Source organism: Tigriopus californicus, chromosome 12 (genome assembly GCF_007210705.1).
Source record: "Tigriopus californicus strain San Diego chromosome 12, Tcal_SD_v2.1, whole genome shotgun sequence".
Classification (NCBI taxonomy): Eukaryota; Metazoa; Arthropoda; class Copepoda; order Harpacticoida; family Harpacticidae; genus Tigriopus; species Tigriopus californicus.
Genome location: NC_081451.1, coordinates 7,801,607 through 7,828,209, shown reverse-complemented (window position 1 = coordinate 7,828,209; position 26,603 = coordinate 7,801,607). Strand labels below are relative to the sequence as shown.

Sequence of the window (26,603 nt, the reverse complement as noted above, 5' to 3'; positions counted from 1 at the left end):
GTGGACACCCTCCAATTTCAACAACACTCTTTGACTTACTACACAATAGAAGCTTGACTTTTGTACAAGATTCGAAGAAAGTTCAAGCTATCGGTCTCTACCTTCTATGCTGACGATACAAGTAGGTTTCTGGTAGGAATGTCCAAGATTCCAGTAGCCTTGCAAAGGACTTAAATCGAATCTACTCTTGGGTAACTGAGAGATAATATGGCCCTGAACGGAATGAAATTCCGCTCAATGACATTTGGTCAACTCCTTTAAATACTCCACTCGTAGATAATGGAGGTAAAGATATTGAGCAGGTCTCATCTATGAAAGATCTAGTGTTAGTCCTCCAAAATAATGGAAAGTTCGATGAGCATATCCAGTTGAAGGTGGGTAAAGCTTTTCAAATGTGTGGTTGGATATATCGCATGTTTAAGTCCAGAGATAGCATCACGATGCTAACTCTGTACAAGTCGATTGTCCAACCACATCTTGATATGCCTCACCCATTTGGGCTCCAATGAGTTCAGCAGGGTTGCAAAAGGTCGAGCAAGTCCAAAGATGTTTCACTAGGAACATCACAAGATTGAGAGCTCTCGTATTGGGAGAGGCTAAAAAAGTTGGGACTGTACAGTGTTCAGAGAAGGTACAAAAGGTATCGGATAATGTACGTCTTCAGAAGCATTCATGAGCTTTGTCCCAACCCAGGATTTAGGGTCATTCAAATGACCGTAGAGGCTTAATGTGCGTTTTGAGAGCACCTTCAAGTCTTCGAAGAATCCAGGCTAGTTCGAACAATGAAGTCCACATCTCTTCTTTCTCGGGCTCCTTCATTGTTTAATTTGCTTCCCTCTAATATTCTAGGGAATACGTAGGCCTAGGCCTTGTTGATCCGGTAACATCTTTCAAGTCAGACTTGGACAAATTTTTAGATAGCATACCAGATCAACCCTACATTCAAGGACTAGCTCGGTCTGCCAACTTAATTTTGTTGGTAGACCAAATATCATATAAAAATTGAAAGGTAATAAAGAGACGAATTATAACCTTTCATTTCAATAGTACTGGGGATAACATTCCCTGTAGCGGTTAGAAAAGCCCGTGAAAAACCAAACCAAAAAAAAGGATGTTTCACTCCAAATTAAAATCTCCACTTTTTTCCATTACTACATCCTCAATAAAATGAAAAAGAAAAACAATGAAAATGCTTTCACTGTCTAATTTCAGGTTTGGTTGCTTTTTACATGAAAAAATGATCACGCTTCACCAAAAAAAAACAACTTTGTTCAGGATAAGATGATAATTTCATCTTGCACTGTAGCACTTTGTTGCATAGTATACAGCAATCCTAATTTTACTAATAAGCCCGAGCTTGCATACCTTAAATGACATTGTATTCAATATCAACGTTCCTTATCCATGACTTGAGACGTTCTTTGAGAGAATTCGTGGAGAAATAAAGACAACAAGCACGCAAAGAGTTGAAATTTGAAAGATAGATTACTTCCACAGCTGTAAAAGTTGGAAAAGAATTTATAGCCTCTACGTTGGAGATCTTTAAAGCAATACATGGATTAGAATGAACACACAGGTAAATAAATCTTGACAACATTGGCACGAATGAGGGCCATAAATTAACCGTCCGTTCACAAGAGGCAGATTGTCGTGCTCGGGTGTTTTGAGCGAGACAAACGAACGATTAGAGAGAGCCATATTTCCCATGGATATTCATGGATATTTCAGATCAGTTGTCACATCGCAGATGGTGAATCTAGGAGTTCGATATATTCCTTGATTTTAACCCTACATGTTGATTTTGAAGAACTAGGTTGAGTTCAAAAATAGCATCTGGAAAGATGTTTCAGAGGAGTGAGTTACAATGGATTCTTTTTCTACCTAAAATAATTATTCAGCAAATGGAAAATTAGAAGAAAGAGATTCAATGTAGATTCAATAATTTGCTCTCCTTCAAAAATATGGTCCCATGGTCGTTGCAAGACAGGTTTTCTCCAAGCCAACTTTTTAAAATGGAGGTGCCTTGGTAGATTGAGTACATATTCAAAAGTTCTTTACAACGCCTTAAAAAGTATAACGATTTTCTTTTTGGGGATAGTCATATTACTTTGAGATTGGAAAAATATAGTTCAATTAGTGATTACGTGATCCGCATCATTTTAAGGGGAAAAATTGGCCGGGTGTTAAACGATTTCAAATGGTATTACATGAAACTAATCAATCAATGGATTTTAACTTTCATGACAAGATTCCCCAATCTGTCAACCAAAAATGTAACAGAAGAAAACATCGTTACGATTTTTTTCAAAAGAAAAACTTTGATACTGATATTTATCCCAAAAGCATTCCTGAAAGCAACAGGCTTGTTTTAGAGCTCAGTAATACGTTGATTGAAAAACCTGTGGATTTGAAAAAGTTATTACTAGACTTCACAAATAAGGTCAAAACCTGAAAAATGAAACGGTTAATTGTTTTGGGCCTTATTTAGCGAAAAAATTGTGCCAAATTTCCGTTTTTTAATATTTTTTTAAAGCCATTTTTCCACTTTCTCGACTATTTCTCGAGATATAATGAGGGATGAAAGTGATAATTTAGCCATAGAGGAAGCAACTCCTAGAGAGTGCAATGAGAGCAAGCCAGATTGTCTAGTTTTCAGAGCGAATTAATGTCAGCTGAGCGGCTGGTATGGTATAGTTTCTGATTGTAGAGGCGCTGCCTGCTTTCCATCAGCTAGAGTTGCACTGTCCACTGGTTACCGATTCAGCTGCAGTAAAAAACACCAAACTCGATTTTTATTCTTCTATGATTTAGTTGATTCCATTATATTTCTGCCGCCATTGGTCTTATGCAGCATAGTACGACTTCTTCTCGATCTAAGATTCACTCCTCGGCTTTAAAAACCTGGGCTCTGGTGACCTATTTGGTAGAATGGGAGCATTTTTTTATTCAAACCTATAACATTCATGATTTAGGCCTTGGTTGTGCAAAAAAAGAAGACAAGCAAGTATCGGCCCAAACAAGTCCCATGCGCCTGTTACAGGCCAAACTGCTCATGGAACTCTTTTTGTCTCTGGCCGCAAGAAAAGACTGGAATCAACTAAACCTTCAAAGACATACTTTATTATAGTTTACTTTGTTTAGTGTGAGGTCGAGGATGCAGTGATGATTTGGGATCTAATGTGTTCTTTTACCTCAAAAGCAGATATTTTCGTGGCTTATCCCCTTGACCGCTTTGCCTTATGCCTCAACCAATGTGAGTTGAGAATTTCGGTCGACGCAGAATTTAATTGGTTCTTGGAAGGGGTTAAGCGGATAAGCAACAAAAATAGCAGCTAAAGTTACGTAATATCTAAAGTCTGTCTGCCTGAAGTATGAGCAAACAACTAGTGATGGGATCAAATCATATTTCAAATCCAGAATGGACCCCTAATCTATTTATATCCAATGAGACTTGCATCTCGCAGAGAGTTAAAAAGCATTCAAGGTTGCCAGGAAACTTGGTAAATGAAAGCACCAGCCGATTCCAATCATTTGCCATTGAAAATGTAAATTGGCAGCCCTAGTTGCAACCTCCCGTGATTGTTAATTTGGTCCCCATCAGTACAAAAAACTAGGATTTTGGCAAGAAACAAACTTCCTAATGCCCAGAGGCAAGAACTCTGGTATGATAAAACCAATGATCTAGGCATTAAAGGTAAAATGTGTTATAGCTTAAATAGAAAATAATTGGAGCACCAACAACAAAACAAAAGTTTAATTCAAAGGTTGCACCGTGACAACACTCGCAAAAGTTCCAAGGTCTATGCTCTAGGTCACGCTTGTCATTGCGTTCAGACTGTAGATTTATAATCCTCCTTGAAAATGATTTTGCCTGCAAAGAATTGTCTGGTCAGGTTTCGTTTCACAGTATTTAGAGATTTGATAATAACACGGGAAATAGACATTTGTCCACAAAACCCACCAATTTGAAAGGCGTTTATGTCCGCAAATTGAAACCAGGCACATATATATAAATGTTTCGCACATCCGTCAACAGGATTTATTGCTTTTCATTGGCTTTGGTCCAACCGAAAGTGTTGTTGCTCAAATGCCTGACAGGCAAATAATTACAGTTTCGTGCCCAAACTCAATCTCCCAGTGGGAATTTCCAGTAGACCTATTTGTTCAATCTTGATTCATTGGCATTGCTCTCGCAACGTGGGATTTTTTTGAACCGACAGACCGAGTTATTAATAACCCGGACAATGAGAAGAGCAATGCGAAAGACCTTCAATATCAGTTCCATTTTGACCATCTTTCCAAACAGAGATCCCAGAACGCTCAAGATGGGTAATAAACTCCGAGAGTTGGTTCAGATACTTTGGTTTCTATCGCTTTGTAGCGTCTCCAACTTTGGACTCTGTAGTGAGGTTGAGTCCCCTCGAAACAAACGTCTCTGTAAGTTCAGTATTAGTGCTTATGGATTCGTTGTTAAATGTGACTTTGTTTATTTTTAGTCTCACTCTTTCAAATTATCACGTAAGTCAAGAAAGGCCTGTCTCATTTCATCATTTTACCTTCTCTTCACCAATATCCAGACATTCAAGTCTTATTTCAATTTTGACATGATTTGATTTAGTTTGTTGTCCAGAGAAGAGTTTATTTCCAATTAGTCACAAGAGAAGACTTAAAATAGATATTTTTCTGAAGTGCTTCTGTCTTTTTAAAATAGTACACTACCTGGTTATGTTATGGCCATAAATCGAAAAAACTAGGCAAGCGCTGGGGCTTTTCCATTGGTTAAGTTTGTTTTGTTTCGTTTGTAGAAGCATTAGTTGGGTAGTAACTCTCATATGAAAGAAGTTGCTTGATTAAGCTTTGCAGCAAATGACAAACAAATGTGCTTTTAAATGGACAAGGTTCCGACGTCTCTTCCATACTTCGAAGTTGGCTTGAATTTGCTTGGTTTTAGGTTCCCGAATGACCCATGCGTTGGAAACGCAGGTAAAAATGGAACATGCTACACCAATGAAGAGTGCAACTCTCGAAGAGGCAGCTCCGGAGGAACATGTGCCCAAGGATATGGAGTTTGTTGTACATGTAAGGATTCATTGGCGAGTGTAAGAGACACATACAAGTCTGAATTTCATTTTCATTGTAGTTACTATCAACTGCGGAGCCACCTCAAATGAGAACTGCACCTACTTTGAATCTGCCGGCTCCGAAATTGGAGGTTGTCGAGCCACGATTTGTCCATGTGGAGATAACATTTGTCAGGTTGAGTAGACTCCCATCTCAGATTGGACCTTCAGTACAACCACAACCAACGGCTTTCTGGTTCTTTTTCTAGCTCCGATTGGACTTTGATATGTTTGTCATCAGTGGACCATCAACATCGGCCGACGTGATTGGAATGGCCACATCGGGACAAATTAGTGGGGCGGGCCAACCAGTCTCCAGTCAAACTCGGTGTCTCACCGATATATTTAGCGTTGGAGATCCCAACGGATGTGCGCCTCCTACCATTTGTGGTACCAATAGTGGAGAACACAGTAAGAAGTTTAACCTTGGATCACTATTGACAGCACTTCATGTGGGGTGTGTCTGACAATTGGTCAGTCTAACGCTACAATCCCTCTTTAACTGAATGAGATACATCGTGTAAAACACGGATCGTCCTCAAAGATTTTGGATGTAGATTCTAAAAAAGTCGTCATTTTAAGCATATTTGAGTTGAAACTAGGGTATGGGCTATTGAGGTGCCAGTAAATTTTAAGGTACTGTATTGCTCAGTTTTAACAACTAACATTGTACAGTACATCTCATAACCACAGAATTGGGCTTGATGAGTAAAAGAAAAAGAAATGAAAAGTTAAGTTTTTTACTACACAAGACTCGTGTCACTCATCCACCATCTTTGGGCCCTAAACGAAAGCTTAGCATCGAAATGCGAAGATGCCATTCGCAGGTTGAAACTGGATCAGAACGGCTTCGTCGAGTTTATAATGGCTTTCCAACAATTTCCATTCATTGTTGAAGAAAATGTATCTCCAGCCTATTCAAAACATCAATTATTTTGAAAGCTTCCTTGTAAAGGGCTGTTTTACAATTATAAGAGTTACTCTGAGTTCATAGAAAATATTTTACTTTCGTTATTTCAGAAAACAGAATTAACTGCCTTTTCATTTGGGTCAAAATATAAAGGGACATTGTCAAGTCAACAACAATAAAAACAACCATTTTATCCCTTGTAACTCAAAAACAGCATCATGGGAGGTTTTATTTGTCAACGTCAGGTCAATCAGTCAAAAGAGGTGAAGCAACCTATTTTCCTATTTTCTCGTACTTGATGCGTTGCATCTTGTATCAGGGTAAGTTTCGCTCTTCACTATAGTTAGTTCACGTTGTTCCGATTTTTCGAGGGGAGATAAGTCGCTCCCCAGTAACTACAAGCCGAATTCTCTGACTTCGAATATTCCGAAGGTGCTTGAGAAGATCATGGAACTTGAGAGACACGAGTCAGCTGATGTTGTCTATCTTGATTTTACCAATGCCTTTAATAAAGTAAATCATTGCCTTTTGTTGAATAGACTTCATGAACTTCATGACATTGGGATCTAAGGTAGGTTCTCGATTGGATGAGAAGCTTCATTCAGGATAGGATGCAAATTATTAAGGTTGAAGAGTTACTTAGTGACATACAAGATATTAAGTGTCCCTCGGGGCTCCATCTTAGGGCCCCTCCTTTTAATAACATTCGTTGCCCCGTTCAAAAGCTTAGGATTAATGCCAGTCTCTCTTCTTAGGCTGACGATACAAAGTTAGTTTCTGGTAGGAATGGCCAAGACTCCACTAGCCTTGCAAAGGATCTAGAAATAGTCTATTCTTGGGTTACTAAGAGTAATATGACCCTGAAAGGAATGAAATTCCGCTCAATGACCTTTGGGTCAACTCCTTTGAATACTCCACTCATAGTTAATGGAGGTAACGATATTGAGCAAGTCTCATGTATGAAAGATCTAGGTGCAGTCCTCCAAAATAATGGAAAGTTCGATGAGCATATCTAGTTGAAGGTGGGTAAAGCTTTTCAAATGTGTGGTTTAAAAAGTATCTCTTGTTTAGGTGCAGAGATAGCATCATGATGCTAACTCTGTATAAGTCGATTATTCAGCCACATCTTGAATATGCTTCACCCATTTGGGCTTCAATGAGCTCAGCAGGTTTGAAAAGATCGAAAAAGCCCCCAAAAAATTCACTAGGAGCATCACAGGAATGAGAGAGCTTTCGTATTGGAAAGAGACTAAAAACGTTGGGGGCTGTCCAGTGTTCAGAGAAGGGACGAAAGGTATCTGGTACTGTACGTCTTCAAAAGCATCCATGAGCTTTGTCCCACCCAGGATTTAGGGTCAATCCTAGTGACCGCAGAGGCTTAATGTGCGTTTTGAGAGCACCTACTACAAGTCCTCGAGACTCCACGCGAATTCGAATAATGAAGTCCACTTCTCTTCTTTCTCGGGCTCCTTCATTGTTTAATTTGCTTCTCTCTAATATTCGTAATGAATACGTAGGCCTTGTTGATCCGGTTGCATCTTTAAAGTCAGACTTGGGCAAACTTTTAGATAGCATTCCAGATCAACCCTACATTCAAGGACTAGCTCTGTCTGCCAACTCAAATTCGTTGGTAGACCAAATATCATATAAAGATTGATGGTAATAAATAGACGAAATATAACCTCTCATTCTAATAGTGCTGAGGATTACATTCCCGGTAGCGGTTAGAAAATCCCGAGAAAACCGAACCCCGAAAAAGAAACAAAATAATTATAGGCTCAATAAAAAGATAAAAAGCATCTGTCGTGTAGCATTTTAAGTATACGTCGAAATTTCTGGTAGAAATATTTTTTAACGTTGACCAAAAGTGAAAAAGGTGAAGAATCGAAAAGTTAGTGGCAAGTTAGTAAGTTAGTGGCTATTTTATTTCCAAGCACAGATTTCTTTCTTGCAATCCTTGACATTAAGATTTTTTTTAATTTATACGGATATTATGGTATGAAATTGATTCTCTTATTGGGCCTAGTGTTATTCTTTAGAGCGTTTTCGTTCACTAAATGGTTTGGGGATCAAACCCATGATGAGGGTGTATAACTCAACTTTGGCTCCCTTTTTTTGGCCAACTTTCCTCTACAGAAAACAGGGTGTTGAATTTGAGATTCAAGCTCATAGGTAGACCAAATATTGGAAAGCTTACTAGTTAACAACTAAACGAGTTATGGCTTTTCATTGGAGTTATACCGGGATTACATTCCTTGTACCTGTTGGTAAAAGAAGACGAAAAAAGTTTAAAAAGAGTCGAAAAATGTGAGAAAAAGGCAAAAAAAGCGAGAATAGATTTGTTTTGAGGTGTAGATGAGTCAATCTATCATATCTTTATTTAATTTTAAGGGGTACCTAGGTATGCTTTTGGTTTTTTTTTTATGTAATTCAAGAATACCTTGTTAATAAATAACAGTTCGAACTAGCCTGGATTCTCGAGGACTTGTAGGTGCTCTCAAAACGCACGTTAAGGCTCCATGGTCACTACAATTGACCCTAAATACTGGGTTGGGACAAAGCTCATGGATACTTTTGAAGACGTACAGTATCAGATACTTTTCGTCCCTTCTCTGAACACTGGACAGCCCCCAACTTTTTTGCCTCTCCCAATACGAGAGCTCTCTCATTCCTGTGATGTTCCCAGTGACTTCAAGATCATCTAAATGCTCAACTTGACAAGCCTTGCCAGGCCCAACAAACTCATCAATAGAGCAAAGGGCTGTTACTCCTAAAGTCACTGGAGTTGAAAACACACTAGAGAACTGATCTCCAAGTATGTTGGCCATAGTCTCTACATTGTCTATGGCTTCCCCATCAACCTCAAAGGGCCCTACAGGGTGTTTGATTTTTCTCTTAGAGTATGCATAAGAGAAAAACGCCTTCGGATTAGACCTCACCTCTTGCACTACTCTACTCTCCTTTTTTTCAACTGATCTGTCTCAATGGAGGCCATAATTCTACCTTGGATTCAATCCAGCTTTCTTTGAAGGCTACCCACAACTACTGGATTCAAAGTGCTTTGTCTCTAATTTGAGAATGAGTTACATACGGAAATAGATCGATGATTTTCCTTATAACTTGGCACGCTAGAAAATTGCAAGATATTTCGGATATTTCTGTTGAAGCTTCAAACAGCATTATAATCTCTGTATTTGTGAGGTTGCTTGTGATTGTGATTCCAAAACCAAATTGTATTACTTTTTCTAGTGTATGTGGATGCTGCTGATGCTTGCAACGACTTGACATTTGAATTGGGTCAGCAAGGGCAAGGCACAGGGATCGCCGATCGCCAATGGAGCATAAAGGTATTCAATTAGGGTAATGATACTTTTCACCACGCTAATGTGTTAAGTTTCATTTTAGGTGACCCAATATTCTTGCGACTCGAAAAATCTCGCGCCAGAGGGCTGCACGCAGTATTTCTTTGGCAACGATGAAGGAGCCATTCAAACGTATAATTATGTCAACGGAATTCACTTGGCCAATCAAGATCAGAACATATGTATCAGGTTAGTACGAGTAGGTATGGTATATCACGAATAGAACAGGCACTTCAATAATAAGCAATCGTAATGTGTTCTTGGAAGATTTTATCGACATATCAATCATTGGAAATTGGTATAAATTCTTACAAAATGCTAGAAGCTGAACAAAAAGGTATAAATCGGGGTACATTCAATTTTGATTTTTCGTTTTGGTCATCTTGTCAGACATTTTCAGCAATCAAATTGAAGTCTCAACTGAACTGAGCTGAGATTATTAACATTTATTTGCCGAAATTAAGCACAACTCCAGGTCCTTATTAAATGCTATTTTGACAGGGCATTATGTCTTGCGTTCATTATCAGATCTGGTGCGATAAAAAAGTCCAGAGCCAAGAAGAACTCAAGAACTGAAGATTAGTTGTTCCTCAATATATGAATTACAGTTACAGTTACTTTGGTCAAAAATAGTAATTCGTTACACAACCGTTACTCGAAAAAAATGTAATGGCGTTACTTGTTACAATTACTTTTACTCAATTTTTTGATTACATACATTTTGTGTTTTTTGCCCCATTAAGACCATTCTTCTCTAAAAAAGATGTGTTTTTTGCTCAATGAGTCCTAATGCGTATCATTTGAAGAATTCGTGTCATTATGTTTTTATTAACGAACCTTGGCATCTAATCTTGGCATAATTGCTCAAAATGTATTGCAGTATAATGCTTTGAGGAGTCAAGACTGGATGGGATAATGATTGTTGCAGGTTTGAAACAATGTCGCAAAAGTCATGATGGAAAACCAGTATTAGACATTGTGAAGTCTGCAAAGCGTCCTTGTAAGAAGTCTATGCCTTAAGTCGTGGAAATGAGGAGGCTTTAGAAATTTGATGTATCATAGTCAACGTAAGGAGAGATTTTTCTTTCTTGACAATAGCACTGAATCAGCTCTTCAGTCCAACGGAATTTGATTGAGAAGATGTGAACGATCAAGTAGCTAGTAGAGTATCAGATTAAAGAACTAAGGACACCCTCAGAATAGTTAAGAGCAAGCACGATTTTTAACTCTGACTTTCTTTGATCGCAATATGCTATATGGAATTAGCAATACATGTTAATATCTGTTGAGCCTTAAGGTTCCTCAGCAGTCACGAGATTAACGAAAATTTAAAGGCCATTCTGGAAGCTTCAAAAGGAGCGAGTAACGAGTAATTCTTTTAGTTTTTGGGTCATTACAATTACACAAATTTAGAATGTAATGCAATTACAGTTCCTTTTTCGAAAAAAGGAACGAATTACTGTAATTTCGTTACTTGTAATTTCGTTACTGATGCCCTGTATTTTGGCCTCAATTTGGCTTATTTCTTGACCCTTGGTACTTATGGACTTTAATTGATTGATATTCTTTTGCTCATTTTCGATAAAAATCAGAATTTTTGGTCAACAAAATTGGAATGAAATTATTAATTGGTCATTAAGGCGTCCAATCATTCATTTGGCATCATAAACCGATAACTGGTCCCTTTTTATCTCAAACCTGTCTCCTTCTGCCAACCAAGCACATTCAACACTTGCAAACCCACTTGCAAAGCACGAAGACATTATGAAAAAGGCGAAAATTGAAAAAAAAACATCCAATTTAAAGTAGAAAATTCTGCAGGGCGCGCCAATATTGACGCCACTAGAAATGACAAAATCCGCCTTTTCGAAAATGATTGACTTTTGACTGATTTTCATACAATCAATCATTTCTTAGTGAACAACAATTGGTTCAACATAAACTACTTTAAAACCAACAGACCAGTAAGTACAAACACTTTTGACAAGCTCGTCTGAAGAGAACTAAAAATGTATGTAGCAACGAATGAGATCTCGAACACATAAACCGTTTCAAATGGCTTGAACAAGATTATCAAATCATGATTTTTCATAAATATCAAGCCTCGGTATGTGCATGATCGAATTTCTGTCTTGCCGATTTCAAGATTTGTGGCACAAAATTTTTAATAGAGAGAAGCGAATCTAGCACAACAATATGTTAACAGTGAAGCACACGGTACCCTACAAGCCGCTAAGGCGGTCAACCTCCGGTTGCATGAAAATAGCCGCTTATGTCCCACTCACTGAAGGAGAACCCATACGATCTGCCTGAGATTCTGAACTACTTGGGACAAATTAAGGCACACATCCAAATGACAAAATTTGACTCTCGATCAATCCGGACCCATTCACTCCAGACGAGAACGCGGTAATTGCCAGATATGTTACACCACCGAAGAGGACGAGGACTTCAGTGTCTCCGGAATGGCAGTGACCGTCAAAACCGCAGTAAGTTGGCCAGCCCAGATCTCAAATCAGAGAAACAATCGAAAATATTGAGCCAATATTTGTAGGGTGATATGTGTTGTGGATATGGTACAGATGGCATGGGCACTACGGGTTATGATTGCATCCAAATTCCCGGAGCACAGGTGAAAACGGGCGCGATGACGAGGATTCAAGATGTGATTTGTGGATCTGGCAAAGGAATCGGAATCAATGGAGACACCAAGACCATTTGTAGTGAGTGGCAGTGAGTACCTGGAAGAGTACCTACTTGTATGACGGTTTTTTCTCTTCCTCAAGGCAATATCCATCCATTTAACCTCCGATTCACATCGGATCAATTCGACTTCATGACGGAAACGGGAATCAAGGGATTCCGTCTCTTGTACTCCCAAAACTCGATGGATTGCTAGGACGGATTTTATATGTAACATGTATGTTGTTTCTTTATTAGTATGTCAGCATTGTATTGAAATATATTTTCCAGCTTTGATTAACATTATTGAAAACATTGTCCGCATGCAGTCCAAGCAAAAACTTCTCTGCAAATATTATAACCTCATTGTAAGTAGTAGGGCTCTCTAGTAGAAGAGTACGAGCATGAAAAGTGACCCCAGACGGGCGCAGCCTCCAAGATCCAAGAAGCCAAATCTTATAGCAATGGAAAATAATCGGAACCAGTTTTAGGTGACAATGCGTGCTCTAATCCTGCCGACAACATTTTTCAAAAGGAGAGCAAATGCCATGCAGATTCTTGCTCCGGTTGTTTTTCTTACTTTTTTGTTTGAATTTGGAGCAATTCAAGACATGTATTCAGACCATAACGGAAAGTCCAAGTAAATCACTCAACTTCAAAAATGAATTTCAAGTGAGGCCATTTTGGATTGGTCAAGATTGTCCTGATTGGTCAAGTAAATGTAAATACTTAGCACTGAGTTTCTGAGAAAATTGCCCAAATCATGGTTTGCGTGTATTTGATGCTATTGAATGTGGTAGTTACTTTTATCTTTTGTCAACGCCAAGCTGAAGTCTTCTCTGGCAACCCTTTTAGTCCGACAACGAACCTGACATCCTTTTACTGACAACGCCGGTTGAAGTTGGGTCATTTACTTGGACATTCCGTCATTATCTCGTCGTCGGCAGGATTAGAGCACGCATTGTCACCTATAACTGGTTCCGATTACTTTTCATAATTGTTATAAAAATTTGGCTTCTTGGATCTTGGAGGCTGCACCAGTCAGGGGTCACTTTTCCTACTCGTTCGCTTCTACTAGAGAGCGCAAAAAATACTGAAATGAATTTTACTACACATTGCGTCACGTTGAACAAGTTTAAGCACAGAGTTACCAGAGCTGTCTTTCTCGTGCAGCCTCGGCCAAATTTTTCCACGATAATTGACCTGGTCCGACCTGTTCGTTACGAACACCTGACGCTGATCGAAGAGAAAGAGGTTGTGCCCAAACAACTCAAATTTTCCTGCATAGCAATTAGTTATCACTCCCTCGCGGTCTCATGTTTAGCCCTTCAGCGTTTTAATCACTCATGTCCATTCCAGAGTAGATACCAGACCCGTCTATGCATTGAAAAAAGATTTTTGCATTTTGCTCATATTAAACATAGATTATAAACGAAAATAAAAGGTTGCGTATTATCTTTCTGAGATCGAGTTTTCATGGACCATCAAGCAGGATAAACTTTAACTTAATACTAAAACTTTCATAATCAAAACATACACTGAATGTTTTTTTGCAAATCAGCATGAAGTTCTTCGCGAATCTTCAACAAGTTTTTGCTCCCATCAGCTACATACACGTTTTGTCCAGCAAATTGGGCAGTATATTGGATCTGTGTAAATCTGTGTGTTTAAGCATCAAATTGATTAGTGATGTATTTTAGCGTCCACTGTCATCAAGGATATTCTGAAAGGGGTCCGGTCGCACATGTTGAATTGTTTGCCAAACAAATATCTACACATTGGTCATTGTTCTGACAGGGAGAACCGCTTGGTTTTTTGTCTCGGCAATGGTTGAAACCAAAATCTAGGAACGAACCATCTTCACAAAATTGATTGGGTAGACACATAGCGTTGTCATCGCACTCTTGGCATCTAAGAGTAATAATTAGAAAAAGATCAATGAAACCGATCATTGTTCGAATAAACTCACTTTGAGTCCAAGCAAATCAATCCAGGAAGACACTCAGACTCAACTGAACAATCGGATCCAGGGAACCTTCCACAAGATCCATCATGCTCTATGGAACCAAAAACCAGCGTTTGGATTTCTGTCTCGGAGGCCTTGGCATTTTCGTAGAATGCACTTCCCCGTATACCATTGTCTGTTAAGAACGAGTTAGACGAATGCAAGAATTTTCTTTTATTAATAACAAAATAGCCTACCATAACAATTGGGAAGATACTCTGGAAAGTAGTGCATCAAATCAAAGGTCGTTGAGCCATCACAATTGGCGATCTGGCCATCAGGTCTCGCAATTTGGTCCAAAGTACTGGTTCCTTTGTGCGTGGCGGAGTTGATGATCCCATCGGCAGCAATCAGAATCCCATGGCCTATTATAAAAATAATCATAAAGCAACATTTGCGATACATTTCATAAAGATAAAGGGCATACCCAATTCGTGAGCCACCGTGTACTTGAACTGAATGTCATTGCAATGGTAGACCTCTGACGGTACAATCACGTTGTTCACGCTCAAGCCTTTGCATTCCTATGACCTGGATTTTGAGCTTGACCTTTTTTCAAACCAAAAGGCATTCTAGCCTTACCTCACGTGTTGATTTCGAGACGATGAAGTGTTGATGACTTGGATCTTCCAACATTTCGGAAGAAATACTCACGTTGTATGATTGGGATCCAACCTTGACTTCCCCATTGTAGTACCTCTCGAAGGCTTCGGTGGTAAGGTCATTGCAGACCCTCCGATATTCGTCATCAGTGTCAAAAGGCAAGGATTCTGATTGAGTGCAATAATACTTGATGACCACGTCCAAGCTTTGGCAATCTAGATGTGGAGAAAGTTGTGTTGTTTATGACTAGTCTTGGTGCAAAATTTGAGAAACTGGATGTCAGCTTGTAGTGACAGTTGGTATCATCAATGAACTATCTTACCTGATGAAAAACTTGACGATGCCCACTCCAATTTATGTTGGAAGATAATTGGCCAATTGTCGGCCAATATTGGAACAAAACAAATAGACCAAACGGCAACGAGTTTATTATTAGGTAACATGATGCTCAATGAGCAAATTCAATTATTGAGATAATTAGAAATAACAACGAGAATTTCAATTACTAGCATGTAAGATAACACTATTGTGTTTGGACAATGCAAGAGAAAGATAAGAGAAAGAACGTTTGACAAAGTGGACAAGCAGGTGAGTCAAGGGGTTGGATTCGTTTGTTTATGACTCCCATCATGAACCACTGGACTATGGACAGGGGGATGCTTTGGTCTGGAATTTTCATTTCATTTCGGAATCGAGTCAATCCCTTACGCTCTTCTTCATTTGAGGCTTGTTCCAAATTGTTATAAGTGCAAAATTAATTTTCACCTCGAACGACTGGATCAAAGCTCACTATTGACTCCTTTAAGTAGCAGCTGAATGATGATATTAGCACAACTTTTGGGAGGTCACTAGGGCACTTTTCAATGCAGTAGAGTAACTAAAAACCCAAGATACAAAGCACAATATTAGACTAAGAACAAATCTAAGGTTTCAAAAAGTCTTTTGTAAAAAAAGAAAGTTCTAAAAGAGAAAAAATAAGCCCCAAAAATGGCTTTTTGAGCTAAAAAGATATTTTTGAGCATGCTAATGAGTAAAACTGTGACAGTTTATAAAAATACAATGCTAAATGAACCATTCCTTTTATGAATAGATGAACTGGAACTCTAATTTAATCCCTCAACAAAGAACTATGAATCCTCAAAAGGGCAAGTAACTTCCCAAAATTTGACAGTGACGTCATCTTCCTTTCCTGCTTCAATGTCCCAATAGAGCTCTTCTCAGAATCAATAGGCTAGCCCTGTTATGGTGATTGATTACATTCATTACGTACCCTTTTATGTACTGTACGTTGAAAGGGAAAAGTTTTTGAACCAGTACTGCAATTGAGCTGAAATTTGAAATTCGTCATTGTATTGATGTGGGGCTGGTCTCACCGTAAGGAAAATGCAACGCTTGTGTTCGCTTACAAAATAAAATTTGATAGAACACCCATGTCCTTATTCCAGTGGATCATGCTCCAATGAAATCACTACAAAGCTTTGTTGCTTCAAATTCGTCGTTGAGATCGGGCTTTCAACTTCTTTCAATTGGAAATAAAATTAGATGATCATGTATACGAACTAAAGCATCGTCCTGATAGAACCATACCCTGATCCCAAAGAGGGACTCTATGCTCCAACAGGTTGTAACACACGTGGAACATGCACCGTAAGCGCATGCTCTTCTCTGTACGTATATAAAGCCATGTTTCTAACGAATATACAGAGGTCTAGGACTTACATTCAGGAGGTCAACTCTATTCATTTCCTTCGGTAGTAAAAGTCTCGTAACTTCGTTCGAGCAAAACAATCATATCTGAGATATAATTCGCTTGGAGCAAGCGTTGTAACAATATGAAATATGGTTTTTTATTCGTTGAAGTCAAGATAATGTGTCACAGTCGGGCTTTTATCGTTTATACCTGTGGTAGAGATACATTCGTACAATAAATCTGATCTCTATTCATATTTGAAACGACAGGTTGACAAAAATTAATCTGAAATTTTCTTCGTTGTTCTTACTAACTTCAAAGCTGTTCGGTTTAATGCTTCCGCATGATGGCATTTCCTGATGAACCCATGAATGAAAAGGAGCATTAGCGGCAATGCTATGGGCAGCAAATATCGCAAATGTCAAGTCATTGATTGCTTCACCTCACACTCGTTCTGTTCAAAACCCTTCACCCTCCGAAAAAACGATTTCTCACGGCAGTAGCCAATTCGCACTCGGGTCAATGCAAAGGACAAATCTGAAGTGCAAGAGAGATGACACAACCTTTTTTAATATATTTTTGGAAACAGAACAAACATTCGTTAGTCTTGTAACCTCAAAGGTAAAATTACGGATCGCGTATAAAAGTTGCTCCACAACTATTGTGCAACGAAAAATGGACTTCAAAAAGATATGGGCTAGCGATAAACAATAATATGAACTAGGCAATCCCTTACAATACATCAACATTGACAACCGGGAATTTACTTCAGCTACATACTCCCGAGGCAAGTCTGAAAACAATTAAAACATATTCTAATCGGTACATCCTAACTGGAGTCAAAACAGCATTAGGTTGAGGTTAGAGCAAGTTGTAATTTTGGCCAATTTCCCGCAACCATTTAGAGTTTATTTTAGATGACTCCTAACAAATAATTGTTAGAGCTTAGAAATATGCAGTTGATTTGTTTAAGAGTAATTAACCATTATTTACAATATGTATTCTATCATGTAACATTCCCAATCCTTGGCCACCTGATGGCTACTGGTTCATATACTTGTCAAAATAGACAGTATCAATGTTGTTGCAATTCTTAAAGGAGGAGGTAAGTCATTCCCCAGGAATTATAGGCCGATTTCTCTCACTTTAACTGTTGCAAAGGTGTTTGAAAAAATCCTAAAGTTCAAACTTGTAGAGTTTCTTGAAGTCCATCATGCCCTTCCTCCCTGTCAGCATGGGGTCCGAGCACATTTTACCACGGTTACTCAACTGAGCATATAGACCGGGCCTATGTTATAAAGAGTTTGTCCAATGTCCAATAAGTACTTTTTGTGATCAACGTCATAGATCCCGAAAACCTGGATGTTATACAACCGATGCTTGGGTTGACTAAATAGTACAATAACCTGTTTGCAATCAAGGCCCAGTAGTAGATCATCCATTGCAGTGTTTAGCTGATGATTTTCCAACATGGAGTGCCCAGAAATCTGTGACATTCATCACCAACAGTGAGTACTGGACATCAGACAAAATGTTTATAACAAGTCATTGAGGGACTAGAGAGTCATGAGTCAGTTGATGTTGTCTATCTTGATTTTGTCAAGGCTTTTGATAAAGTAGATCATGGCCATTTGTTGAATAGACTTCATGACATTGGGATCCAAGGCAAGGCTCTCAATTGGATATGAAGCTTCTTTTGTGATAGGAAGCAAATTGTTAAGATTGAAGGGTCACTTTGTGACATACAAGATGTCAAGTCGGGTGTTCCCCAGGGTTCCATCCTAGGGCCCCTCCTTTTTTAATATTCGTTGCCGCGCTTCAAAAGCTTGATATACCTAACTGCCAGTCTCTCTTCCTCTCCCTCAGGGCTCCATTTTGGGTCGTCTGCTATTCATCATCGTCATTGATCCACTTTAGAAGCTTAGTAGTAGTAACATTCGTGATTCAGACATGTTAGTGGTAGGTAGTAAATCCAAAAAATGCGTTTTAGCGCAAACTAGTCCCCGTAGCCATAAGCAAGCCCAACGGCCCATGGCGCTCTTTTGTCTTCTGGCAGTAAAAAAAAAGGAAAGGCCTAAACCTCCATAATCATTTCTTATTTCAGTGGCCATTGCCAAAGCTAATAGAATACATCAAATTGAATATGCCTCATCAATAGGAGTGGAACAAAATGTTGTTGTTTTTTCTTCCAACAAATTTGACGTTTTGGGAAAGAAAGTATCATTTCAACTTTCTTGAAATTTATGTAATATTTCAATGGAAATATTTGGCAGATGTAACACATCAGTTGGCTCTACGCGACTATGGAGTACTCCATGGCTAGGCACAAGCAAAAGACCGCTGATTTTTCACAAATGGTCAATTTTAGTTGAGGTCAGCAAGCAATTGTTGTTCGAAAAGGTAAATTAGCAAAATAGCAATGAAATGTTGCAAAATTAAAGAGCAAGTAGTTTTGTCAATTCATGGGCCATTAAGCAAATAATCTTTTTATTGCAGTGCCGTATAAAAGAGGCTAAATACATTTGCATGGAATTTTGCTATCTTTTTCAACACCTTTAGTTATATATCAGTTATATAAATAAATCCACAACATTGCAACGTTGTTTATTCCAAGCTAAGCTGCAAACCTAGTGGTATGCCAAGTCTCCAGCTGGCCCGTTGATGATAATTTGTAAATTGTTTCAAGATTGGCATTAGCAAAGCAAAGAAGTCAAATAAAAGTATGATTTTTGTTTTTAGTTACAATGGACCAGTGATGGGCATCAATGATTTAAAAGTTGAATGTGTCAATTGTTGAATCAGTCATTCAAAATTAACATTCTTAATCCTTTCTTCATTATTTTTGATCAATGTTTACTCACTCCCATTTGAACACATTGCAGAATTCATATAATCAAAAATGGATAAATATGAGGTTTTGATGCTGCTTTGTGTGATATATATAATGTAATATTTTGCACTGTTGGGAGGAAAACAGGTAATATGTGGAGCTATTTTGACAAAATGAAAATATTTTTTTGCCCAAAAGGATCAAATGTTTTCTAGACCTCTAGTGATATCGTAAATTCCAATGTTCATCATTAGGGGTCGGAAAAATAGTTTGTGATTTGGTCTGGTCTGTTGTAAAGGGATTTGCTGTTCTTGGATAAAGTTCCCCTCTTACCAACTCGTTGAGGATGGACACCGAAAGGCTCGTCCACTTTTCTGGACCTCTTGCAGATCTTCAGGAGACCCTAAGTTTTGGTTCTGACATCAAGACTGCTCTCACTTGCATTATAAATAATTGCTTTGATGGCAAACGATGGGAGGGTTGCCACCCACCTTTAGATTAAAAATAGATCATTTAAAGTATGACACTACTGTTTATGTTTGACACAACTGCATAAGCTCAACAATTCCTCTTAATAAAAGCTTGAAATTTAATGTTAAGCAAACCTTTGAGCGGGGACAAACATTGCCCCGATTTCTTGACACCCACCCTGTGTTTTTCATAAACTTCCCCTAAACTCGACCAAAACCCTTCAATTTCCCCGAAAATCCTCGGTTTTAAGTTTTTATGGTTAAAATTCATAAAGTAGGTTTTTTCGCCACAAAAATGACCAAAATGGTTGAAAACTTACCTTATCCTAAAGAAAATACCCTTCCGGCCCTATTCATCACACTTGGATCATTATCTGGATTTCTTACAGGATTTTGAAACCATGAGTATAGTTCTGTGTTCGCATATTTATAGTTCATGGTGCGGATGTTTCCCCTCTGACAGGCTTTCCTTTTGATCGTGACGAAAGTGACCACAATTGACGATAAATCGGCCTTGCCATCAAACATCATGCTTCTGTTCTCCAATCTTTAATCTCTCAGTGATTGCACGTTCAATGGAGAATCATGGTGTCTAAAGCCAGGGTAATATTGCTGGGAGCAACTGTGAGCATAGGTAAGAAATGCTTTTGTGTTACTCGAAGTAAATTCAAGCTACAAATTTTGACTACATTTTTAGCGTACATTTCATGGGGACTTCTTTTATCGCTCCAACCCGCATTCTACCCAATTGAAGCGGAATCCAAGGGTGCCACTCCCTCGCAAGTAAGGGCAGGGCAAAGCAAAAATATCTTTACACTTTTCCCAATTACTTATTTTAGTATGGATTGGTCTTTGGCATTGTCAGTTTGGCTGCGTTCATTTTTTCGCCCATCTACGCGCATTTTGGGGCCAAGATTGGCCCCAAGCTTCTTTATAATGTGGGTGGGTTCGTCCAAGGCATCTCTGGAGTGGCTTTTGGTAGTTTGGAATACATCAACGACACATGGACCTTTATTGGGCTTTCGTACTTCCTCAGGTTAGTTACGTCCATCTTTTAGTCTCAAATCTTTAATGTCAGAACACTTGATTATTGATAAAGTAAAATATTTTTTGAAGCCTCAGATGAAACCAACATCGCTTACCCAATTTTATTGAAAAGGCTTAATGGGCTTACTGGCCACATATTAAAGGAAGAACCACTCACTCCTGTGAAGAAACTTTTAATCGATATCACACATGCTTAAAAATCAATTAGAAAAGTCAAGATGTCAGAGAGGAATTGCATGGTGTGATGTAGACTCAAATCCCACCATAGGATTTAAAGATAGATCATATAAAGTTCGAATACATCGATGAATATTCAATATTCATTTGAAAGTACGAACTTGGAATGCATATTGCAAAATCGTCCAAATGGATTAGCACTCGAAGATTATTTCATTCTTGGTTCATCGAACGTATATGAAGAACTAATGAACTAGAGATATGAACCTTGAGAAGTAACAGCTGTAGGATTAAGTTCTGAAAAATAGCCACTAGATGGTAATACCCCAAAGGTCGACAGCTAAATTCAAACAGGAATGATTAAGTAGCTTTTGGGACTACAGAATCTTCGGTTTTATAAGTATGCTATTACAAAACTAGTTTCTGTTTGTGCTATGGGACTCGTACTACATTTTCCACTCATTATGAGACGACTGCATTAGTTCTAGCAAAAAAGTAATGAACTTTTGGTTTGCTTGCAAGGTTGAGTGATTCAACAGTTTTCTTGACAATGTGTCAAAGGTAGTAATGTGAGGTTATAATATCCCGGGTCCTGCGCCTAGAACCTATGGATGAGGCATCAAAATGGTTACAACTCTTTGTCTAAGGTATACAGGCCGTATGAATGGACATATTTTTTGCTCTCATCTTCATGCTCTTGAGCAAAATAGACCTGAAAGCATAGATTTGCTGAGTTGAAGCTCATAGAAAGACCTGAATGTAATATATCTGATAAATTTGAACAACTTATCAAAGTCTATTAACAAATAAACTACAAACTAGCATGTAAGAAGTAAAGCCCTTTTGGGTTTTGAAGTCTCCTTTGCTAAATTTCTACACACCTTACCTATTTCTTGATTTTAGTTTCCTTAACAATATGACTGTTGGAGCCAAAGACCTTGAAGGGGGATTCATTTTGGCTGGTGTGGCAAAGGAAATCACAATCCTGGGGATTTTGAGTTTTTCATTGCAACTGAAAGAATTGTTTTGACTTTAATTTCCGGCCGAGCTAATACAATACATTAATAAAAAATGAAAAAATCAACTTCCCAAATTCAAGAAGGACTTAGGTAATTTTCTCAAAACTATTCCAGATCAACCCTCAATACCTTATTATCATCAATCAGGAAATTCAAGCTCATTTTCTGATCAGATTTACTTTCAAGTGATTGTGTAATCATATTTTTGTGCATTGAATCAATTCATTAAAGACATCTGTCTGTGCAGAGTAAATAAATTATATTATTGTTTATCTAAATCTATACGCAGGCCTTGGGATGTATTAATCTAACATGTCGACTATCGACGGATCGTCTAGAAGTTTTTTTAATCACTCAACCAGGTAAGCAATTCAAATGCTCATTACTTTTTGCCGCAATCAATTCAGTTATCACAAAATGAGTGGAAAATATAGTGCGAGTTCCATAGCACAAAAAGAAACTAGTCATGCAATCAAATTTTAATAAACCTTAAGATTATGAGGTCCCACAAGCTACGTAACAATGCCTATTCGAAATTGGTCGTTGATCTTTGGGGTATTGCCACCTATTGGTCATTTTACAGAACATGATCCTGCAGCTGTTTATTCTCAAGGTTCTTTGGATACGGTTGGGTTTGGCGTTGTTTTAGGTCCAAACAAGAACGCATGTCCTTTCTCTGATGAAGTTCAAAAAAAAAATCCTTCTTAGAAATTGCAATTCATAGGAGGCACTGTTTGAGAGGGCCTCTTCAACTTTGTTTAAGAAAAAAGCTGTAGAGGCCTTCAAATCGCATGCCCGAAGACCTTGATCGGTTGGCTTAAGACATCAAGAATCAAGTAGAAATAAGGCCACATCGCCACACAAGCTCATTCTTAAAACACTTTGAAAATGGGCAATATACCTCCTTAGTTACAATGTTCAAAGTTATTGTGAAAGCAAGAGAAGAATATGACAAAATATGTCCTATCAAACTGCATATGCTGCTCATTTCTGCAACATTTCCCAAAGTGATCATGTCTTGAGTCACAAAATACTATTCTCCAGGCAATTCAATTAGCACATAGGTGTCATTTTTATTACAAAGTATGACCATTATCATTTTGTTGCCTTTTACCCTATTCTTAGAGGGAAACAATTGCCTTGAGATTACATAAAGTAACTTGAAGCTTTTAACTTGATTTACACTTGTCGTCATCTACAATCCCATTTTAAAAATATTCCACTAGATGGAGGCAAATGTTTCAAGGCACCAAATTTTACTTCGATGCTTAAATTCAATATTCTAGTTGAAATCTTAATATCATGAAATCAGAAAACGTTATGCGCTCCATCTTATGAATGTTCATAGACACTAATCTGCATCAATTTCTTTCCTCATCAGGTTCATAGATGGCGTGGCCAATGCTGCTTGTGCCGCCACAATTGTCAGTATTCTCATGACTCTAATCCCGGGCTCAGAGTCCTCAATCACAGCCTGGACGGAAATGTGTTTGGGCTTAGGATACATGATTGGTAACACTTTTCATCTCGAATAGAGTTGAACCGTATCTAAACTGTTATTTCCATAACAGGACCAGTTCTGGGCTCACTTTTATATGAGTCTGGTGGTTTTGGCCTTCCATTCTACATAGTTGGTGGTATAATCATTGTTTTGGCCTTTGCTCTCCTTCTCATTGTACCGAAGGTACAACCTGGAACGGTTGTCAAAAGTCATGAGTCCGTGGATGACAGTAAACCCTCCTTGACCCTGACAAATGTGGCTACAGTAAGTAGATCCTTGGAATGTGCAAAATGCAAATTTGTAAATTTTTTACTACCAATTTACTACTTTGAAAATCAACAGAAACACGCTCAAATGATGAATGATGCAGCAGCCCCCTGATGTGGCATCTCCTTAATGAATTCATATTAAATTGCCACAAAATGGACCCATTGTGACCTCTAAAGGGCCAAATATTCTTTCAATTTTTTGGCAACATGGTTACACAAAGGAAGACTTCACAGTATGATATTTGATATCTCGTATGATTTCTGAAAATCCCAAGTTTTGTTTGGAACTGAATTTAATCTGAAACCCATTTTCTGATCCTTGTTTAGAGTCTGTAGTTCGTAGGCTTTGTAAGTATTACTGCTGACGACACTAAGTTAGCTGCTGGTAGGAATGGCCAAGATTCCGTTAGCCTTGCAAAGGACCTAGAAAGAATCTATGTACTCTTGGGTTGCTGAGAGTAATAAGGCCTGAACGGAATGAAATTCCGCTCAATGACCTTCGGGTCAACTCCTTTGAATACTCCACTCATAGATAATGGAGGCAAAGATATTGAGCAGATCTCATTTGTGAAAGATTTAGGTGTAGTCCTCCAAAATAATGTAAAGTTCGATGAGCATATCCATTTGAAAGTTGGTAAAGCTTTTCAAACATGTGGTTGGATATATCGCACGCTTATGCCCAGAGATGCAAACTCTGTACAAGTCGATTGTTGACCCACATTTGGGCTCCAATGAGTTCAGCAGGTTTGCAAAAGGTCGAACAAGTCCAAAGATGTTTCACTAGGAACATCACAGGAAGGAGAGAGCTTTCGCATTGGGAGGGATTAAAAAAGTTGGGACTCTATGGTACAGTATTCAGAGAAGGCATGAAAGGTATCCAATACTGTACGTTTCTAAAAGCATTCATGAGCTTTGTCCCAACCCAGGAGTTAGAGTCAATTGTAGTGACCATAGAGGCTTAATGTACGTTTTGAGAGCTTTTAAATTTGAGAACCAGATAATTGAAATGGTAATTAGTTTCATTTGAAGTGAATACTCCAATTAAGATCATTTTTCCGAAGTTCACGCAACCTCAGCCAAACCCGTTTTGACTCCTCAGTCTTTCAGTTTAACGTTGCCCTTTGTGGACAATTTTGCGTTACTGTGTGGCAACGGAATGATCGAATCTTTGCTTCAACCCCACATGAGGAAGTCTAAGGCCCAAGCCACTCAATTTGACGTTAGCATGGCCTTTCTCATCATGTCGGCATTCTATATTGTGACCACTCCCGTAGCTGGATATGTAAGGTCGTTTTCACTACATGTATGACTTAGTATCACAAAGCGCACAAGCGGCTATATAATTCCAGGTCTGCGACCGGATCAAGTCTCCCATCTTGTTCTCCATTGCCGGGAACTTTAGCATGATGATCGGATTTCTCTTCATTGGACCAGTCCCTTTTCTAGCCCCATTGTCGCCTTCCGTTCCACTGATCTTGGGAATAATGCCCTTCTTTGGTTTGGGGTACGGATTCGTCTTGGTGTCGTCCTTCTCCAGAGCTTACAAGGAATCCGTCCAACAAGGATATCGCAATGACGTTAACACCTATTTGGTCCTCACAGGTACTTATGGTTTTTGGCTCGGTTACATTTAGTCAAAGGTGAGAGGCAACTAGAGTTCATGCAAATGATAACAGACTCAGAGAAGAAATTTGTCCCTGATCGTTGATTTTATTTTTCACTGATAATTGAATTCGTGACTGACTTTGCAAAAGGTTCAAGAATATTTGAATGTTACTTTTCTCACTGCCCTACGATCTTTTAACGCATCGCAATTATGAAAGAAAAGGCTGTAGATGCTTTGAATATGACCAAATGGTTCGTCAGCCCCGGATGATTGTGTAATGCTTCTTTTCGTTCTGTTTTGCCTCTTTCTTGTTAGAACTTAAAAGGATGTTAAACTATCAATGGAACAAGTATTGTTAGACTGCCCTCTCCACTGGTTGCAGCCAATGTAATGATTCCTCAATTTTCTCACATTCGTAATTTGAAGAGCTTGCTTTAAAGAGTACCTTTCCCCGGCCCTTTCCTTCCAGAAAATATCTCGAATCATGGAATGTTAGTTCTAACGTATGGATCTTCAAGTTCTGATCTGAGCAGGAAAGTTCGGCCTTCTTGATGGGTTTTATTCAATGATCGTTTAATTTTAGGCCTCTGGAATGCGTCTTTTCACTTGGGGAACTTCGTTGGACCCACTGTGGCTGGGTTCATAGTGGATGCAATCGGATTTGCCCAGACCAGTCAAATTTCTGTGGTAATATTCCTGATTATGGCTCTTGGAGACTCCATTCAATACTACTTCAAAGTCAGGCGACCCAAAAAACAGACCGATTACGAAAACTTATCATAAAGACTGTCAGGCATGAAATATGACCAATATGATATGTGTTTTGCAGATGTTCATGTTCAATGCTGTGCGCAACTTAAAGCACAACAAATGCCTGTTTTGTGAGGATCCAGTTCACAAGGATATCAAAGAGTGCAAGACAGTAGCCTTTTTTCTCAGGATTGCCAAGTGGCAACTACCACACAATAAAGGTCGCAAAAATAACTTGTTTTCTCGTTGTGGCTAGATTCCAGATGGTTGCCAGAACTAGTTATTTTTCTAAGCTTTCCACTTTGAGCGTGAAAAGTTTGCAAGGTCCCATGAGAGCGACCAAAAGAAAAATGATAGGGCAAAGACCCACGTCGTCCGGGACAGACCTTATTAAAACAGTCCAGTTTAGAACGTCAAGAAAATTGTTCCAGAATACTACATCTTTCAAGTTCCTGTTGTACAGGCTGATCTGGTTTTTCGAAATGAAAGGGCATCGTACATACCGTGGTCACATTGTGATCAATTTCAATCTCCATGGGTATGGCTTACATTGTTCCAGAAG

The 26,603-nt window shown here is 38.6% G+C and overlaps 3 protein-coding genes across 4 annotated transcripts; 2 read left to right on the top strand and 1 right to left on the bottom strand.

Annotated features, from left to right (window-relative positions):
* Positions 1–4,298: 4,298 nt before the first annotated feature.
* Positions 4,299–12,511, top strand: LOC131891756 (uncharacterized). The gene is made up of 10 exons (XM_059241406.1): positions 4,299–4,437; positions 4,497–4,518; positions 4,952–5,079; positions 5,141–5,256; positions 5,330–5,531; positions 9,280–9,377; positions 9,436–9,581; positions 11,791–11,881; positions 11,947–12,115; positions 12,179–12,511. Exons 1-10 carry the CDS (start codon positions 4,326–4,328, stop codon positions 12,289–12,291), a joined length of 1,197 nt encoding a protein of 398 aa, XP_059097389.1. The 5' UTR covers positions 4,299–4,325; the 3' UTR covers positions 12,292–12,511.
* A 1,237-nt stretch (positions 12,512–13,748) lies between these two features.
* Positions 13,749–15,210, bottom strand: LOC131891556 (uncharacterized). The gene is made up of 6 exons (XM_059241162.1): positions 15,005–15,210; positions 14,662–14,897; positions 14,507–14,603; positions 14,277–14,444; positions 14,044–14,215; positions 13,749–13,985 (listed from the first exon to the last, which is right to left on the bottom strand). Exons 1-6 carry the CDS (start codon positions 15,123–15,125, stop codon positions 13,787–13,789), a joined length of 993 nt encoding a protein of 330 aa, XP_059097145.1. The 5' UTR covers positions 15,126–15,210; the 3' UTR covers positions 13,749–13,786.
* Positions 15,211–20,148: 4,938 nt separating this feature from the next.
* Positions 20,149–26,263, top strand: LOC131891538 (MFS-type transporter SLC18B1-like). Of its 2 annotated transcripts, XM_059241145.1 has the most exons (8): positions 20,149–20,306; positions 20,370–20,455; positions 20,512–20,708; positions 23,297–23,427; positions 23,487–23,680; positions 24,785–24,967; positions 25,035–25,287; positions 25,875–26,263. In XM_059241145.1, exons 1-8 carry the CDS (start codon positions 20,258–20,260, stop codon positions 26,072–26,074), a joined length of 1,293 nt encoding a protein of 430 aa, XP_059097128.1. In that variant the 5' UTR covers positions 20,149–20,257; the 3' UTR covers positions 26,075–26,263. The 2 variants fall into 2 exon arrangements, with proteins under 2 accessions (XP_059097128.1, XP_059097127.1); XM_059241144.1 differs by having other exon boundaries at positions 20,243–20,455.
* The last annotated feature ends 340 nt before the right edge of the window (positions 26,264–26,603 follow it).

Excerpts from the sequence above, each read along its gene's own strand:
- LOC131891756 (XM_059241406.1), top strand. The coding sequence starts at position 4,326 with ATGGGTAATAAACTCCGAGAGTTGGTTCAGATACTTTGGTTTCTATCG. Across the intron at positions 5,257-5,329 it reads GTGGAGATAACATTTGTCAG|CTCCGATTGGACTTTGATAT; the intron begins GTTGAGTAGACT and ends TTCTTTTTCTAG. Across the intron at positions 11,882-11,946 it reads CAGTGACCGTCAAAACCGCA|GGTGATATGTGTTGTGGATA; the intron begins GTAAGTTGGCCA and ends CAATATTTGTAG.
- LOC131891538 (XM_059241144.1), top strand. The coding sequence starts at position 20,258 with ATGGTGTCTAAAGCCAGGGTAATATTGCTGGGAGCAACTGTGAGCATA. Across the intron at positions 20,709-23,296 it reads GGGCTTTCGTACTTCCTCAG|GTTCATAGATGGCGTGGCCA; the intron begins GTTAGTTACGTC and ends TTTCCTCATCAG. Across the intron at positions 23,428-23,486 it reads GGGCTTAGGATACATGATTG|GACCAGTTCTGGGCTCACTT; the intron begins GTAACACTTTTC and ends TTTCCATAACAG.
- LOC131891556 (XM_059241162.1), bottom strand. The coding sequence starts at position 15,125 with ATGTTACCTAATAATAAACTCGTTGCCGTTTGGTCTATTTGTTTTGTT. Across the intron at positions 14,898-15,004 it reads ATCGTCAAGTTTTTCATCAG|ATTGCCAAAGCTTGGACGTG; the intron begins GTAAGATAGTTC and ends CTCCACATCTAG. Across the intron at positions 13,986-14,043 it reads TTGATTTGCTTGGACTCAAA|ATGCCAAGAGTGCGATGACA; the intron begins GTGAGTTTATTC and ends TATTACTCTTAG.